The sequence below is a fragment of the Ipomoea triloba genome, chromosome 2 (genome assembly GCF_003576645.1).
Source record: "Ipomoea triloba cultivar NCNSP0323 chromosome 2, ASM357664v1".
In the NCBI taxonomy this organism is placed as follows: domain Eukaryota; kingdom Viridiplantae; phylum Streptophyta; class Magnoliopsida; order Solanales; family Convolvulaceae; genus Ipomoea; species Ipomoea triloba.
In genome coordinates this window covers 25,269,736-25,288,998 of record NC_044917.1, presented here as the reverse complement: position 1 = coordinate 25,288,998, position 19,263 = coordinate 25,269,736, and the positions used below count along the sequence as shown (strand labels likewise).

General features: G+C 32.6%; 2 protein-coding genes across 2 annotated transcripts; both read left to right on the top strand.

Moving 5' to 3' along the window:
- Nucleotides 1-5,169: 5,169 nt before the first annotated feature.
- Nucleotides 5,170-12,002, top strand: LOC116010967. Its single transcript, XM_031250459.1, has 10 exons — nucleotides 5,170-5,209; nucleotides 6,021-6,158; nucleotides 6,245-6,319; nucleotides 6,557-6,631; nucleotides 6,791-6,865; nucleotides 7,726-7,903; nucleotides 8,091-8,926; nucleotides 9,021-10,238; nucleotides 10,357-11,352; nucleotides 11,470-12,002. Exons 1-10 carry the CDS (start codon nucleotides 5,170-5,172, stop codon nucleotides 12,000-12,002), a joined length of 4,164 nt encoding a protein of 1,387 aa, XP_031106319.1.
- Nucleotides 12,003-13,919: 1,917 nt separating this feature from the next.
- On the top strand, nucleotides 13,920-17,275 carry LOC116010002 (54S ribosomal protein L24, mitochondrial). Its single transcript, XM_031249257.1, has 2 exons — nucleotides 13,920-14,240; nucleotides 16,527-17,275. Exons 1-2 carry the CDS (start codon nucleotides 14,041-14,043, stop codon nucleotides 16,993-16,995), a joined length of 669 nt encoding a protein of 222 aa, XP_031105117.1. The 5' UTR covers nucleotides 13,920-14,040; the 3' UTR covers nucleotides 16,996-17,275.
- The last annotated feature ends 1,988 nt before the right edge of the window (nucleotides 17,276-19,263 follow it).

The following is a 19,263-nucleotide window of genomic DNA, read 5'->3' as shown; positions in this document are numbered from 1 at the left end:
AAGGTGACAAAATACAAGCATAAATATTTATATTAATTTATACGAATTATTATGTATATATATGTATATATATATATCATCTTCAGAATCTGTTTATATTAGGTTATACGGATTATTATGGCAAAAGGTGTCAAAATACAATCATAAATATTTTTAATTAATTTATACGGATTATTATGTATATATATGTATATATGCACAAAGGAAAATTTATATACATAATTGTTGACTGATTTAAAAATGTTAATCTTTTAATGGAAATTATTGACTGATTTATATATGTTAAGATTATTTATCTCTTGATTATGATTTAAATATTCAAGTTTATTACATTTTAATTTATAACCATTTATAACCAAATTTCAAATGTTAATATCCTACAAAAAACTGAATACAAGCATAAATATTTATATCATCTTTACAATCTGTTTATATTAGGCAATGATTTAATAAAGGGAAATTACTTACAATAAAATAGAGATGGAATATAAAAAAATACAATAATTCTTATATTAAGTTAATCAAGCATTCAACTATACGTACAACCTAATTATTGAGAATATTTATTGTATATGCTTTTAATTTTGATCGCCATTAAATTGCGACATATGGAATGATTTAATAAAGGGAAATTACTTACGATAAAATAGAAATGGAATATAAAAAATACAATAATTCTTATATTAAGTTAATCAAACATTCTTAAAAATTGACTTAGTAATTAATAATTTATCCAAAGAACAATATAATTTCACCAGTTTGATTTCAAAAAAAATAAAAAAATAATAATAATAATTTCACCAGTGTCCTTTTTCATTTTCTCCAATAAGGAGTTCATTTCCTACTCCTGCAAATTTACATTAATTACCTATACGTTATATTAGGCTACAGAGCTTCTTATATTAGCGAAAGGATTATTATGGTTATTTCTATGCTGAATGCCGAATTACCGTTCCATAATTGTCTATTAATTTCCTATACATTAATTTCATATTCATAATTTCCTATTGAGAATCTGTTTATATTAGGCTACGGATTATTATGGCAAAAGGTGACAAAATACAAGCATAAATATTTATATTAATTTATACGAATTATTATGTATATATATGTGTATATATATATCATCTTCAGAATCTGTTTATATTAGGTTATACGGATTATTATGGCAAAAGGTGTCAAAATACAATCATAAATATTTTTAATTAATTTATACGGATTATTATGTATATATATGTATATATGCACAAAGGAAAATTTATATACATAATTGTTGACTGATTTAAAAATGTTAATCTTTTAATGGAAATTATTGACTGATTTATATATGTTAAGATTATTTATCTCTTGATTATGATTTAAATATTCAAGTTTATTACATTTTAATTTATAACCATTTATAACCAAATTTCAAATGTTAATATCCTACAAAAAACTGAATACAAGCATAAATATTTATATCATCTTTACAATCTGTTTATATTAGGCAATGATTTAATAAAGGGAAATTACTTACAATAAAATAGAAATGGAATATAAAAAAATACAATAATTCTTATATTAAGTTAATCAAGCATTCTTAAAAATTGACTTAGTAATTAATTATTTATAAAAAGAACAATATAATTTTTTTATCTCTTGATCTTATCTTCCTTCATTGATTAGTGTAAATTGGTTTGTAAATATATACTCCGTACATAATTAGAGTAAAAAAATAAAATTAATAAAACGTAATATTTATATATTACAAACTTAAAATTTTTTACTAATGGTAAAATTGATCCTGAATGCCGAATTACCGTTCCATAATTGTCTATTAATTTACTATACATTAATTTCATATTGATAATTTCCTATTGAGAATCTGTTTATATTAGGTTGTACAGATTATTATGGCAAAAGGTGTCAAAATACAAGCATATATATTTATATTAATTTATACGCATTATTATGTATATATGTGTATATATCCACAATTTACTCCATTTTATTCATATATATATATGCTACACCTCATGATCAATTTACACACATATTATTTTTTCTTTGTATTGTCATTTGTTGTCATTCTATTGTCATTCTATTCAACAATATAGTATGGATTCAAGTCTTCTTTCTGCATCCCAACTCTCTCTTAGGACAAGAAAAACATCCATATGCCTTCGTTTAATGCGTTATTATTTGTCTAAAGAATATCAACGCACACCACTAAACCACCAAACTCTAGAATGCTTATTTCATGACTATAAGGTATGTATTGCATTATACATTATTTAAACAACAGATTTTTCTCTTTTATTGAATATCTACATAATAATTTTATTATTGAATGATTCTCATAGGGAATTTGCATCCATTTACAAATTCCAAAAGAATATGTTCAAAAATTCAGTACTCTTTTGAGGGAAGGAAAGGTTTATGACGTTCAGAATTTCATTGTGCATACATCTCGCATGAGGTTTAAGACATGCGAGCATAAATATATCTTGAAAGCAAACAATGATACACTGATCAGTTTTTTGGATCAAGATGATTCAATCTTTCCGAAAAACATGTTTCAGTTTAAGGATTTTGGATCCTTAAAGGCTCCAGGAGGTGTTAATTGGAAAGACCATGAAGTTCATGATAGTTACAAGGGAGGATCAATTTAAGTACAAAGGAAATGCTGCTTTTACTGTTTTACGAGTGCAAGCTGACGAAGCAAAAAGCAATTCTTTCAAAAAGGGAGAACAAGGCAATGTGATTAGGAAGCTTGCTGAGGAAAAAGAATTCAATGAAAATTTTGGACAAGTTTGTACTATTTAACATGTTTATAAATACTATTTTAAATTCTTTTATGCTAATGTTTATTATTTTTTTGAATCAGGGCATTGAACCACTAGAAGTTATACCTTCGTCTAATTCAGAAGTAATCATTCTTGATGAAAGCACTCCTGACCAGCAATCATTGAAGAGAACAAAGATGGATTGTTCATCATCTTCAAAGACTTTGAAAAAGCCTAAGAATGAACCCAACCCATACTAGCCTTTGTTATTTTGGAATTATTTAAACATGAACAATAAGTATTTCATTTCGTGTTTTTATTACTTTGAATAGACTTAACACTTAACAGATGGTTTATTCTGTTAAGTTTTACACTTTTGTTTAATACATGCTATAATTTGATGTTATGTTTTTGTATTATTCTTTTAAACAATCTTCAAAATGCTGCCAAATGTTTTTAATAACTCGGATAGAAAACAGAATATTTAAGAGCTATATTTAGATTATATGGTGATGCTATTATTCTTACTTTGATAGCTTGCTGCATGAAAAGCATGGCAATAAGCATCCCAAACAGCTCTCCAGCCAGGCGAGTAAACCTATTAATAATGGAGCAGGCTCCTAAAATACCCAACAGGAAGAGCAAAGCTGCAGTCCACACATACCATGATCGAGAAAATAATTAATTAGATAGATAGATAGATAGATAGATATAGAATTGAATGTAATTAAGCATCAATCAGAAAGTCTTGGAAATTAAGAAAAGGAATGATGTGTTACATATATATATGTATGTATAGTACATGGAAACGATATATAGCAGGTACTATATATATAATTATTAAGTCACCGCACTAACCATCCAGTCCATGCAAGGAAGAGATCACGCCCCAAATCTGGTCTTTGTTTGGCAAAGGTAAAAATGAATGTATACATGATAACAGTAGGCTCCGCCACTCCCAATATCAACAGAGGCTGACCTCCAATGATGGAGTGGATAATGCCACAAATTGCAGTTGACGCCAATGTTTGAGCAGCAGTAAGAACTCCATCTACAGGCCAGCTGGATTATTTTAATTCATCCATATATACATATAATAATAAATTCTTCCATTCTGATCCATCTCAACTCATAAAATAAGTGTATGAATGAAAATGGCGAGCAATATATATGCATTACCAGTATTCCTCTCGAACTGTTCGCCAAAAGAGATGACCGGGATTGCTGATGCAAAGAATATGTAGGTAGTGGGAGCCAAGATCCTGTTTAAATTAATTACTCGATCTTAGATAGATAAAGAAATGGGCTTTTTTTTTGTTTTTTTTTTCTGAGCACGTACGTACGTACAAGAATTGAAGTAGATAGAGTTGATACATACCTTAAGCCAGCACGAAATCCACCGCTCCATCATAATAGCAAGACAAATTACTATGTTAAGATAGGTCAAAAAAAGATAACAACTCTAAAAAGTAATGGAATTACCATAATTACTAATTACAATTAAATTCTATCATAATAATTACCATTACCAAACAATGACATGGCTGTGTCATCCTAATAGCAATTGTTTTGAAGGGCTTATAAACAACCAAATGCTATTTTTTTTTTAATTCAATCAAGGAAATAAATCAAATCTACAATTATACTCCAAATTACCTATTATGACTATTGATTGTAATAATTATAGACATCTAAAAAAGGAAAAAAATAATAATATTTATTATCATATAAATAAACAACTACATATTAGTTTTAACTATTTTTTTTTGTTGCATCAGTTTCTCACAATTCAAAGAAACAACATAATGAAGAAACTCACAGGGTCAACAATTCTTAGGGGCAGCAAGAAACAAAAAACCACAGACAAAGGTAAGTCCTAAATTCAATCTCAAATATATAGTGTATATATGCTCTTCAACAATCGCAGAATGAATATCTGCACAGGTGCATGTAAAGATGTTTGATGCAATTAAAATAAGATGCAAGGAGAATCAAAGAAGCAGGGATGCAGGATGGCTATTGTTATGCAAACCCAATATTATCTTCTTTAGCAAAAATCTTCAAGACTTTATTAAACTAAAATGTCCTAGGACCTACGACACTTTTGTTTCTGAAAACACTAATATTGGATTCACCATTTCTTCCTCCTGTTACCATCTCTGCAATTTTAATAATTCGAGAATAGCACATTACAAGACATTGTTGTCATATTTCTTTTTGTATTTTTATGATTTTTTTGAAACTAAAAAGCAGTAGAAGTTCAACAATGTTGTGTGTATATGTGCATATTTTGTGTGTACTCTAGAGTGAACCCACGATTACCATCTCTAACCACCAGATCATCATGTTCGATCCTCCATTTTCTTCTCCTCTCTTGCGTTTTGCCAGTAGTGGGATCGCAGCAATGACCAAGGGATTTGTTATATCTAATGGGTTATGTGCTGGTGTGTTAGAAATGGGTTATGGGTTGCTGTGATTAGAAATGGATTATGGGCTGCAACTTAACATTAACATTAATTAATTAATTAATTAATTAATTAATAATAATAATAATAATAATAATAATGATGATGATGGTGGGTTTAGGTATTTAATTTAATAATAATAATAATACTTATAATAAAAATAATAATAATAATAATAATAATAATAATAATAATAATAATAATAATAATAAAGGCATATAAGTCTTTATACACATTATTCCTTACCAATCCAAACCCTACCAAACAACGGAATTCAGATTCACAGTAATTTCTTTTCCACTAACCAAACAATAGAATCTATTTTCCTGGTAATTTGTTTTCCATGGAATTTTAATTACATTTCCTTCAAATCTTTTCCATCAAACCAAACGGGCTGTAAAGTGCATATTATTATAATTATTTTTTTAATATTTTATTTTTAATTAAATTTATTATTATATGCATTATTTTAATTAATAAATGTATTATTATATATAGTATAAGTTTTCCTACTCTGTAATATTAAAGATAATGTATTTAATTGAACGTAAATGTGTAATTGTACCGAATTCATAAAAAATGTTTTTTTCTTTAACAATTTGGGACTCTGTTGCGCTGGGTTATGCCATTTTAAATACAATATGCAATTCAAAATTGAAAAAATAAATATACAATAAAAATACATATCCAAATAAGATATAATATTTAATTTTTTATTGTGCTCATTGCTCTATATTTAAATCACGAGTCATTATTTATCAATCATTTTAACTGTTTTTTTTTTTTTTAGAAAACGAGCCGTTGTCTAATGATAATAATACGCAAGCACCGTTATTGCAATCGAATATTTTGTTTGATAATGCTCAATCATCGTTACAATCAGTTGTTGGTTCACCTGCATTTACACCAGTTAATCCCATAGTGAACGGTAAGCAAATATGTTATATATAATCCCTACCTAGCCCTTTTACTTAATCATTTTTAAATTTTCTTCATTTATATAAATAATTGCAGTGGTCGGTAGTGAGCGATTGTACGGTGGATTTATGATGTGCTCTCCGAGGAAACCTATTAACATGTCTACCAATGGTAATTAAACTCTCATTCAATTTAATTTTAATAATTTCTACATTTTATTTTATTATAAACACATTTCCATTTAATTGTTTTTTTAAATTAACGATTGTACGGTACATTTAATGGATGTTCTTCATTAACACCTATTAACAGACCAAGCAACGGAACTATAATTCAAAAATATAATAAAACATAATTTGTTAAAAGATACTCAAACTTTTATTCATGTATTCTATAAAATTGTTGCAGTTAATGTTCATCCAACTTCATTCGAAGATAATTATGTGGCCACCAGAGGAACACCATTAAGTGCAACCACAAATGGTATATATTATATTCAATTTATTATATATCTCATTATGACTAAAGTAATTTGTTAATTTCTTTTAATGTATTTAGTCATTCAATCATTGTTTAAATTTTACGTGTTAACATTATTTTAGTGTTTATTTGTTTCTATTATTTTTTTTTTAAATATTGCAGTTACAAGCAACCCAAATTCATATGCATTGAACGTTGAAATTCCACCTGTCACACCTTTATCTGTTATCACAGATGGTAACACTTTCATATATTAATTGACTACCTATTTCTTCATCTGTTGTCTATGCTAAATGTTATGTTATATATGCTTAAATAAAAGTAAAATATATATTGTCATTTTCATGTTATATATATTTCATTATAAAATTTTGCAGTTAATATGCGTGATATATCTTCACCGTTCACTCAATGTTCATTTAACATTTCAAATATGTCAACTTCAACATCTTCATCACGCCAACCATTAGCTGATGTATCAAATGGTAATTTAAACTTCATTGTTGAATAATTTTTTTTCTTTTGAGTATTTGTAGCCTGTGTTAACAACTTTTTCCATTAATTAATACTAAATTAACAATTAATTATGTTTTTTAAAAGTGGAAAGAGCATTGGATCCTCATTGTAATCGCGCTTTGTTATCGACTGTGAGAAATTCCAGTATGGTGTCATCAAGAACAGATGTCAAGAATTTAAACTCTGATTATGAACAAGTTCCATCTCACAATAATGCATATGGTAATTATTTATTTTAAATTACAAAACTTCCTTCTGTTCATTTTTTACCCAACAAAAAATAATATATGCTAATTATAAATCATTTACATTACTAGATTCGTATTTCGACCTTGGAGATGCTTCTCATTCGTGTAATTATTGTGGTGCCTTATTTTGGCGCCAAGAGCGCTCAAATCAAAATGTTACACGCGGATTGCCGAAATACACAAAGTGTTGTTACGAGGGCAAGATACAATTACCTCGCATGAAGGATCCTCCTCCTGTACTACAGAACTTATACTTTGGTCATACTGAACAGAGCACACACTTCCTCAATAATATTCGAAGGTATAACAACATGTTTTGCTTCACATCTCTAGGTGGTAGAGTGGATAGGTCAATCAACACTGGTAACGCACCTCCGGTATTTAGAATTAGTGGTCAAAATTATCACTGCATTGGAAGTTTAGTTCCAGGAGAAGGGTCTACCCCAAAATTTGCGCAACTATATATTTACGACACAGATAATGAGATTAACAATCGCATCAATTCTGTCAGGTATGTTTTCTTAAGAAATTCATTTTAGCTTTCATTCATTATTCATAAAGATTTTCAAATATTATTTATTTAGTCCCGTTTTTTTCTTATGCAGTCAAGATAATAACTCAGGTGATATCCGCGAAGATATTGTGGAAAAATTAAAAAACATGTTGGACCAAAATAATGTTTTGGTCAAATGTTTCAGAATGGCAAGAACCGAGATCCAATCTAACCCAGTTGTTGAGGTTAAGATGAATTTAATTGGCAGACGGAGCAAAGATGGAAGGACATATAATTTACCAACCGCTAATGAGGTAGCTGCACTTATTGTTGGGGATCTGGACCCATCAATGGGTGATCTAGACATATTGATACAGAGCAGGACTGGGCAGTTGAAGAGAATAAATCAATTAAACCCTGCGTATCTGCCGCTACAGTATCCTTTGTTGTTCCCATACGGTGAAGATGGTTACCGTGAAGATATTTCATTCTCTGATGCATGGCACCAACGACATCATGGTGGTAGGAAAAGAATTAGCCCTAAAGAGTATTTCTCATTCTATATACATGAGAGAGTAAATGAAAACCATACATTATTGTATTCTAGAAGGTTATTTCAACAATACTTGGTTGATGCATATACAATGATTGAATCTGCACGATTGATCTACATTAGAACTCATCAGAAAGCTTTGCGTTGTGAAGCTTATCAAGGATTGAGCGATGCATTAACAAGGGGAGAATTAGACCCTACCGGTCGAGGTAAAAGAATTATACTACCATCATCATTCACAGGTGGAGCCAGGTATATGATTCAGAACTATCAAGATGCAATGGCAATATGCAGACAAATCGGTTATCCACATTTGTTCATAACATTCACTTGCAACCCAAAGTGGCCTGAGATTGAACGGTATGTTGCCCATCGTGGCCTTAAACCAGAGGATAGACCCGATATTATTTGTCGCGTGTTTAAAATGAAACTTGATGCTATGATTGAAGACATAAAAACACAAAAGCTGTTTGGCGACATATGTGGAGGTATTTCATTATTATACATATTTGCATTTGTCTTAATTAAATCTAAGTTAAATGTATAAACTTTAATCTTCATTTTTATTTATTTTATTTTCAGTTATCTACACTATTGAATTCCAAAAGAGAGGACTTCCCCACGCACACATATTGCTATTTGCCAAAACAATAAACAGGGCTAATTCCGCAGCCGAGATTGATGCTATTATTTCAGCTGAAATTCCTGACCCAGATGCTGACACTGAGTACCATGACGTAGTTGGCGAATTCATGTTGCACGGACCGTGCGGACAACTTCGGAAGAATTCGCCCTGTATGATTAATGGTAAATGTTCAAAGTTTTTTCCAAAAAAATATGTTAGTCATACGTGTTTGGATAAAGATGGTTACCCAATATACAGAAGGCGTGATAATGGGAGTATAATCACTAGGAATGGAATCGAACTTGATAATCGTTATGTTGTTGCGCATAATAAACATCTACTCCTAAAATATCGCGCACATATTAACGTTGAATGGTGCAACCAATCCAGATCTATTAAATATTTGTTCAAATACGTGAACAAGGGAAACGATAGGGTCACGGCAAAGTTCATGAGTAGTTCTACAAATGGACAGAATGATGAGGTGGTTGATGAAATTAACATGTACTATGATTGTCGGTACATATCAGCATGTGAAGCAACGTGGAGGCTTTTTGGGTATGCAATACATTATCGGACGCCACCTGTGGAAAGGTTAAATTTTCACTTAGAGCACCAACAGAATGTTGTCTATGGTGAAGATCAGACACTCGATGAGATTGTGGAGAACCAAACAGTTAAGCAGAGCCAATTCACAGCTTGGTTTGAGGCAAATAAGAAATACGAAGATGCACGTTCTCTCACTTATGCAGAGTTCCCAAGTAAGTTTGTTTGGAAACAAGACCTGCGTGAATGGCAACCAAGAAAGAGAGGATTTTCCATAGGACGATTGTTCTATGTTCCGCCAGGTTGTGGAGAATTATACTATCTAAGATGCCTTTTAAATCTAATACGTGGACCTTCAAGCCACGATGATATACGCACTGTTGCTGGAGTCATTCACAAATCATATAGAGATGCATGTTATGAATATGGTTTATTAGATGATGACAAGGAGTACATCGACGGCATAACTGATTCGAGCTACTGGGCTTCTGCGTCTGCTTTAAGAAGATTGTTTGCTACGCTTCTGAGTTCAAGTACAATCAGTAGGCCAGAGGTCGTATGGGATGCTGTTTGGAAATTTCTTGTAGAAGATGCACAGTTTCATCATCGACGTCGCATGAACAATCCAGGTATTTCGACATACAAAAAATTAATTCCACTTAGTAATTTGCTTATCATTATTTATTATTTATAAAATTAAATTATTTGATCTTTTTTTTTTGGACCATGAAGATCTGTTGTTATCAGATTCCGATAAGAAACAGTTTGCTCTTGTGGAATTGGAGAAATTGTTATCTTTGTGGGGGAAGAGTCTGAGAGACTTTCCACAAATGCCACTTCCAGATGAAACCAACATCGGGTTTATGGAAAACATGTTGATAGCTGAAGAGTTGGCGTATGATAAGGAATCATTGAAGATAGAGCATGAAACATTAATAACACAATTGACAGAAGAGCAAAAGAATGTTTACAACTCTGTGATGAATGATATTGATTGTAATGGAGGTGGACTCTTCTTTGTGTATGGTTACGGAGGAACAGGCAAGACATTCGTGTGGATGACGTTATCCTCAATGATAAGGAGCCGTGGAGATATTGTTTTAAATGTTGCTTCAAGTGGAATAGCATCTTTATTATTACCGGGAGGAAGGACAGCGCATTCTAGATTTGCTATACCACTTTCATTGAATGAAGATTCCACGTGCAATATATCGCAAGGTAGTGACCTTGCTGAGCTTATAATTAGGAGCAAATTGATAATATGGGATGAAGCACCAATGACTCACAAACACTGTTTTGAGGCTTTGGACAAAACCATGAGGGATCTATTGAGGTTTGCCATACCGGGTAGTGCTCAAAAGACATTTGGTGGAAAGACAGTAGTTTTGGGCGGTGATTTTAGACAAATTCTTCCAGTTATCCCCAAAGCAACGAGACCGATAGTTGTTGGAGCAACTATTAATTCTTCATACCTTTGGACAAATTGTAAGGTATTGAGGCTCACCAAGAACTTAAGACTACGGACCTTAGCTTCAGAGGAAGATAAGCAGACGGTTGATTGGTTTTCAAAATGGATTGCAAACATAGGAGATGGGATAACAGGAGTTGTAAACAATGGGTTGTCTGAGATCGATATTCCACCAAGGTTTCTCTTAAACTGTGGCCATGATCCGATAGCAACTATAGTGGAAAGCACATTCCCAAGCGCGAGATATGGCATGATTGATGAGTTGGACCTAGAAGGTCGAGCGATCCTTTCACCGACTTTAGACGTAGTTGATCAAATTAATCAATACATGTGCAACATGAACACTGCAGAAGGTCGAACTTATTTAAGTTGTGAATCTTTGTGTAAGGCAGAATCAGACGGCGAAAATCTATCACAAGTACACACTCCTGAATTTTTAAATAGTCTGAGATTATCAGGACTTCCCAATCATTCATTGATATTAAAGGTTGGTGCACCTGTTATGTTATTACGGAACATAGATCACTCTCTTGGTCTTTGCAATGGTACGCGCCTCATTGTCACAAGATTGACAGATCATATTGTGGAAGCAAAAATAGTTAATGGGACACATCAACGGACCAAAGTTCTTATTGCCCGAATGTCTCTCACCCCATCTGATACGAGATTGCCCTTCAAGTTCCAGCGTAAACAATTTCCGTTGATGCTTGCATATGCAATGACTATCAACAAAAGTCAGGGTCAAACACTAACCCACGTTGGGTTATTGCTAAAAAAACCGGTCTTTAATCACGGTCAGCTGTACGTGGCTTTTTCGCGAGTAACTCATCCTAATGATTTGAAAGTTTTAGCTCTAGACGAGTATGGACAAACTTCTTTTACTACTACCAATGTTGTCTACAAAGAAGTTTTCAATAATGTGTAATTCAAAAAAGTTCTATTACATATTGTATTTTTTTAATGCAAAGATGACAAATTTTTTTATATATCTATATAAAACATATATCTTGCGTACATATAATTTCTATAATTGAGTTGCTACACAACGAAGTAATTTAACCAATTAATACAAATCCTAAACATTGATATGCAAATTCATTAATGTATCAACACCAAATGTATATATCTACATGTTTGTTATTAATTGGTAATTAATTGGTCATATTCAAGTTATTTGTAAAAAAAATTGTTCATATTCAACCAATAATAACATCACAAAACAATGAATTAAACTCAATTCTCAAATTTGATTATATAATATTTTATATTACGGTTTACACAATTGTATTACGATATAAATATTATTCACATATTATAACAAATTCATTCCGTGCAACGCACGGGTGGAAATACTAGTATATTCTAATAACAGATATAACAGAGAAGATAGCGGTTATAACTGCCTAGCAAAGGAAATTACGAAAACAACCCCTCTACACTTTGCCTTCTTCCTCTAATAGCAGCACCCAAATGGAATATCTTAGCGGTCGCTTCACAAGGCTCTTACTCGGCAGTCTTCATGGTGGCGAGTGGGGATGCGGGTAAACCGTACCATTGTTATGGATTATTTTTGTGCGCATAGAAGGCTGGCAATTTAAGGAAGTCCAAACATGCTTAGTACGACTACAAATTGCAAATGAGAGAGATGTACATGAAGCTGCTCAAATTGAGTCAATTGACTAGCAAGATGCATGATTAAAAAGGTGGTGCTCAAAGAGATATGGTCGGTCGTAAAGCACCGATGGTCGACAAACACGTGTCTTATTGCTGAGTGCACAATCGGCAGGTGACGAGAGAAGAGCGGCGACCATCCGGCATCCAACCCACGACCGCCGAGGAGTTGGCCGTTCCTACTGTAGAAATCACAAAAATTGAGGAGAAAGCTTAGGCCGAACTAAGCTTGCTACCAGCATTCTACACGCTGCAGATTGAAGGAGATTTTGTTTTGTGCTTCTGTTATAGAAGCTTTGTTTTCGAATACACAAAACACGTTACAACCTATGTTTAAGTACAACTAACATGAATACACAAAATCGTAGTCTACAATACACAGAATGCCTTCAAAGAATACACAGAAAATGAAAACACCAAATACACAAACATATCACCCCTATGTTTAAGTACCACTCACATGAATACACAGAATCATTGTCAAAAATACACAGAATGACTTGAGAGAATACACAAAATATTGACACAACTACACAGAAATCATCCTCCTAACATCCGAATACACAAAACACGTTACAACCTATGTTTAAGTACCCCTAACATTAATACAAAGAATCGTAGTCTACAATACACAGAATGCCTTCAAAGAATACACAGAATATTAACACAAATACAGAAATCGATCGAAACGGAAAACGTGATTTCCAAAAAAACAAACCGTGAATTAAAATGACCAAAAGGACATCGTTTTGATACTGCATTGTGCATCCTGGTCCACGATATAAATTGTCAAGGTATGATTAGTTGATAATATTAGGTGATTGTAGAAATATGGTTGGTAAATTAGTTGTTAGCTGATAGTTGTTTGGCATAATTTATTTTCACAAAAAACTAATTGAAAATGTTACTTTGTGTATCATTTTTCAATTTTAGTATTTTGAAGTTACAAAAAACTTATTAACAAACACTTGTATTGATTTTTTAATCAAATTAAACAACTAACAATAGTCAAATAAACTAAAATTTACTAATAAACTAATTATTTACTAAACAAGACCATTATTTTAAAACATAAAGTAGATTATAGTAACTCATAAAATACATCACCTTAGCATCACCCAAAATACCAAAATCCTTACGAACCCTTGAGTGAAATCGTTAGAATCCGCATAGCGAAAAGGTTTATCATTGTATTCTCCTAAACCTTAAAACCTAGCGGTAACAACTAACAACTGATCTGAACCCGACGAGGAGAGAGAGAGAGAGAGAGAGAGAGAGTTTGAAACTTGGAAATGGCGTTTAGATCCAAGGAAACGATGAAGAAGCTCGTGAAGAACTTAGGGGGCGAGAAGAATTTGGCGGGCAGAGCCAAAGAACGGCTGGAGAAATTGCCGCCCAAGAGTACGGTCGTCATGGGCCGCGCCCACCGCGGCCTCTACGCTGGCCGCCATATCCAGTTTGGCAACCAAGTCAGTGAAGACGGTGGAAACAAGTAATCACTATCCACTTATCAATTTCTTTCATATCTGCTCTTCAGTTTCTTTCATCAGTCTTTTTGGTTCATTATGTGCTTGATTTTGAGCTTATCAGCTTTCACATGGAAGTGTCCCGAGATTTTAAGTTATGTTATTGATTATCATAACGCTCTATTAAATAAATTGGGGACAATTATTACTTTGTATTGTTAGGAATAGTGTGTGGTTGTGGTTGTGAGTGTTATATTGCTGGAAATTTTTATTTCGCAGTCTGAGTACAGATGAGAATAGGGTTCAGGTCTTGGTTAATACTGGCTCTTTAGAAATCTGATGATCTATGTTTCTTAATTGACATTCAGTTGCCTGAATAAGATATTAATCTTTTCTGGCGGCATTCGAGCTGTTTTGCAAGGTGGATATATCACTAGAAAAGTAGAAATGGTTACTAAGTCCATGGAATGTTCTTGTAATTATGGCCAATGTTAGGTATTTGAGCAGTGCAGAACTGTTATTTCAAATCCTAAGCTTAAGTTGTATTTTCAAAATTTAAGTTTCTGTCCCATTATATTCATTGCCTTTGGAGTAAATTGATCAATTTTACATACCAAATACAAGTCCTGAAGCTCAATGTCTCCCCCAGATGAGCTATATATCCAAGAGAAGTCATCAACTGGTATAGTAGAATTTTCCTTGCCCCATCATCAGTGAGTACTTCATAGTTGTAGGTACCTTGTTGGATTGCATATCTTTCTTGGTATTCCAAAATTCTAGGTAGAAGTATGGATGAAAAACAAAGATGCCACCTTTTCTTCACTCTATGGATTTGCAGTGTATAAAAAGAACTGAACAACAACTTGGGCATGCGTCCAGCTTCTTTAACTGAAGTGAAATGACTCAAATCTTTTTCCCTCCTTAATGAACCCCCATTTGTGACAAAAGTTGTGAACCAGCCTTGTCGCATGCATCTCTCATTTGTTTGATGCAAGTGGATGTGTGAAGATGAGTTCAAGTTTAGGAGAATACATCAGTTTGGTTTCTCCTTTTGCTTCCTTAAACAAAAGAAACTGCGGGTTTAGTTAGAACAGTCATGTTCTTTAGTTCCTGATACTTTCATTTTCTTTTGCTGGGGTTCCTAGTACTGTTGTTATCTCTCTTGGATTGGAAAATAACATCTGGAAACTAACTGATTTTACTGATTGCTACTTCGGTTACCCAAGAACTTTATATCTGAAAAATTGAACGCTTATTTGAGCGTGCCTGCCTAGTGCCCACTATAAGAATGAATATTTTTCACCCTTTTTCTCATTTGAAGAGAACTTTCTAGTTCTTGTAGCTTTTATCAGTGCATTTTGTTAACCTGGAAGGTAGAAAATTAGCATTTCTACTAATTAGTCCATTTAATATTCCCATGCATTATTAGGACCACATGGCCACTAGCTGTAGAAGACCTTGGAATAGCATGTGGCTGTGAGAGTGTTATATTGCAGAAACTTTTTACTTCATTGCCCAAGGACAGATGGGAATAGGGCGATGTGGTTACAAATAGCTCTTTAGAAATCTGTTGATCTATATTCTTAACTGACAGTCAGTTCCCTGAATCAGATATTCAGCTTTTCTGGCATTTTATCACTAGAAATGTTTTCTTGGGTATAGCAGTACAGAGTAGTGATTTCGTATCCTAAGCATAATTTGTTTATTCAAATTTATCTCCCATTATATTTGTTGCCTTCAGTAACTTCATGAATTTTACCTACAAAGCAAAGTCCTGAAGCTCAATGTCTAGACACTAGCCCTCCTTTAAGTAATGTAAAATAGCAGTATTTGGCTATTAGGTGCATGTTTAAGCTTCTGAAATGTAATTTTGACTTCTAGTACTTGTATTCTTACTAGTGAAAGATAATTTTCATGTCTTCAAGTACTTGTTAAATAAACAGTTGTGCTTACTAGTATAAAAGTTCATTTTCATGTTTTATCTACATTAATTTGTTGAATCCTCAACCAGTTACCAATACAATACAATGTTCATAAAGCTTTGTTCTTGACCGTTGTGGCTTTCTCTATTCTTTTCTAGATTTGTCTTCCAAATCCTGTGTGTTGGTGGCAGCTAATGAGTAATTTGATTCTGGTGTTTTGGGTTACTGAATTATATGCTTTTGACCTCAGTACTTGCAAAATAAACATTTACTTTTAGTAGTGTGGAAATACATCATATTTTTCTTGTATCCACATCTATTATTGAACCTTCTTCTTGGACACGTAGAAACTTCCTTTCTCAAGGAGACTTCATTTGAATATTTTGACAGGACAAGGAGGAATTGGAAACCCAATGTGCAGGGGAAGCGACTCTTCAGTTACATTCTAGATCGCTTCATTCGGGTTAAGGTGACTACTCATGCCCTTAGATGCATCGATAAAGCTGGTGGCCTTGATGAGTACCTGTTGAAGACACCATATCACAAGATGGATGCAGAATTTGGCCTATTTTGGAAAGCTAAAGTTGAAAAGCTGTATGAAGAGCTAGGCGAAAAGAAAGTCTTCGCTTCACTCGAGGATGAGTCAAAGATCAAAGAGAAATTCAAGGAACTAAAATTAGTTGAAAAGGCTCATTGTAAGGAAGCCAGGATAAAAATGTATGATTGGATACTGAAATCGGAAAAAATAGAGGAGGGAGGAGACGCCCCCGAAGCAACTAACAACGAAGCATCAACGACAACTGGGGAAGCTTCAGCCTCGGATACCGACTTCCATAAACAGATGGTGGCCAATGCTTGAATGCAACCGAGGTTTCCTATCCTAATATCTTTCACCAATTTGGTTAGTCCTACACTAGCATTCATTGCAGATTTGGAGCTTGTTTTTCTCTTGCTGTATTAATACTGATGTTGCCCTTGAAAGCTAGTGGCTATTTTGCAGGGAGAATTTGTAAGTCATGTTAGTTCATCAAACTTTTCAGCATTTGTTGAGCTGTAAAATCTGGCAACCAGCTTTTGATAAGTTAGTGGATTTAAAGATGAAACCAAGCAAGAATAACAATTTTTTTTTTCCTTTCAAATTATGTTCTAGAGCTTTCTATTAGAATTTCTTCAATGTTGTATAATATCGTGATCTATATTGCTGGGTATAATAATGTATATCAATACGTTATTATTAAGACAAATGGCAATACTACTAATACTACTTAGTATTATAATCAGGTATATCATATATAATTGTAATGAGTATTATTGACATTAACCTCTTGTTCTTGATTCAAGAAAATGGTTCTTAGCAAGCAAGTGCTTTTGTCAATAGAGGATCTGTGTCACGGTTTAGGTGTGGCCCCAAAAAAATTCTTAAATTATACACATTTATGCTATTTATTTAGTATAATGTTTCACCTTAATTAAGTTCAAACTGACAAAATTTTAAGTTTACAATTGTAAATTTAAAATAATTAAAACAAAAATTATTTTAAAATAATTATTTTTGTGATTAGAGAAATTTGTCGCCTCTACTTTATAGTAAAGGAGAAATAAATGGGGCACAAAAAAATTATATTTTTTTAGAGAAAAAAAGTCAAATATGCCTTTTAATTTTATAAAAATATTAAAAAATAATTAGATTTTAAGTTTTAAAAAAGTTATAATTAAGCACATTAATTTATCATTTTTGTACTCTTGGCCAATATAATATGTTATCCATCTATAATAATCGGTAATTAAATTTGATTCAACAATTGGTGATTATTCAAGCGTTGTTGGGTCAAAGTACGTGTCAATTTAGTCCAAAACAAAGTAAGGATTCAAAACCCTAGGCTTTTTGCCTAAAGAAAGGGTTGTCCACCATCAAGCTACACATTACACTTGTTTTGTAATGGTGTAATACTATTTAAGAGAAAAAGTGGTGAAGCTTGATCGATGTTGAGAGTTGGGAACATTGAATTCAACAGTGCCATGGATAGCCCTCTCATACTAGTGGCTTCTTCACCTTACTTGTATACAGGGCCGGTTTTTTGATTTGTGGGGCCCTGTGATAATAATTAAGTGAGGCCCTATCAAAGTATAAATAAACTGCGAATTGAAGAAAAATTGCAAAGAGAAAAATGCAAAAAACCTAATTTTTTGTCAATATAATCACAAATACATATACTAAATAATTAGGCCAGTGATGGACTAGGGACCCCCAAAATTTTGGGCGCTGTGCGGTCGCACATCTTGCACGCCCTAAAATCCGGCCCTGCTTGTATATAGATAGACATTACCAACGTGGTACTTGTTAATTAAAGCTATTGAAACGAACCATAAATTCCTCTATGCCATCTGTGAGAGCTTCACTGCACCAAAAGAAGAAAAAGTGTCAATTAGTGTAGTGTGCATCTGTGCATCCCTTCAAAACTTATTCTCCGAGGAAGTGCAAGTAGCAGGTTGGAATTTACCCCCATATATATTATGTGAATGTGAATAGATAGGATTTGACAATGAACACAATATGTCATGCTTGGTATGTGAATTTGTTTTTATATCCTTGCATGAAATTTGTTTTTTGCCCTGTTTGGTAAATAATCAGCCTATCAGTCAATTTTGGCTTATTTGATCACTACTAGTTGTTTAGTTAATAAGCTTTTTTAACTCTAAAATACTAAAGTTCAAAAGGCTACTCAAAGTAGCATTTTCAATTAGCTTTTCGAGAAAAAAAATTATACCAAACAGTTATCAGCTAACAGCCAACCCAATCAGCTAATTTTTTACAATCAGCTAATAATGTTATTAACAAATCATACTTTCTAACCCAAACAGCCAACAGCCATTTACCAAACAGGACCTTTGAAGTTTTTGCTTTTGGCCCTGTTTGGTAAATGGCTGTTGGCTGATTGGGTTAGAAAGTATGATTTGTTGATAATATTAGATGATTGTAGAAAGTTGTTTGATAAATTGACTGTTAGCTGATAGCTATTTGGTATAATTTCTTTTCTTAAAAAGCTAATTGAAAAGGCTGCTTTGAGTAGCCTTTTGAATTTTAGTATTTTGGAGTTACAAAAAACTTATTAACCAAACAACTAAT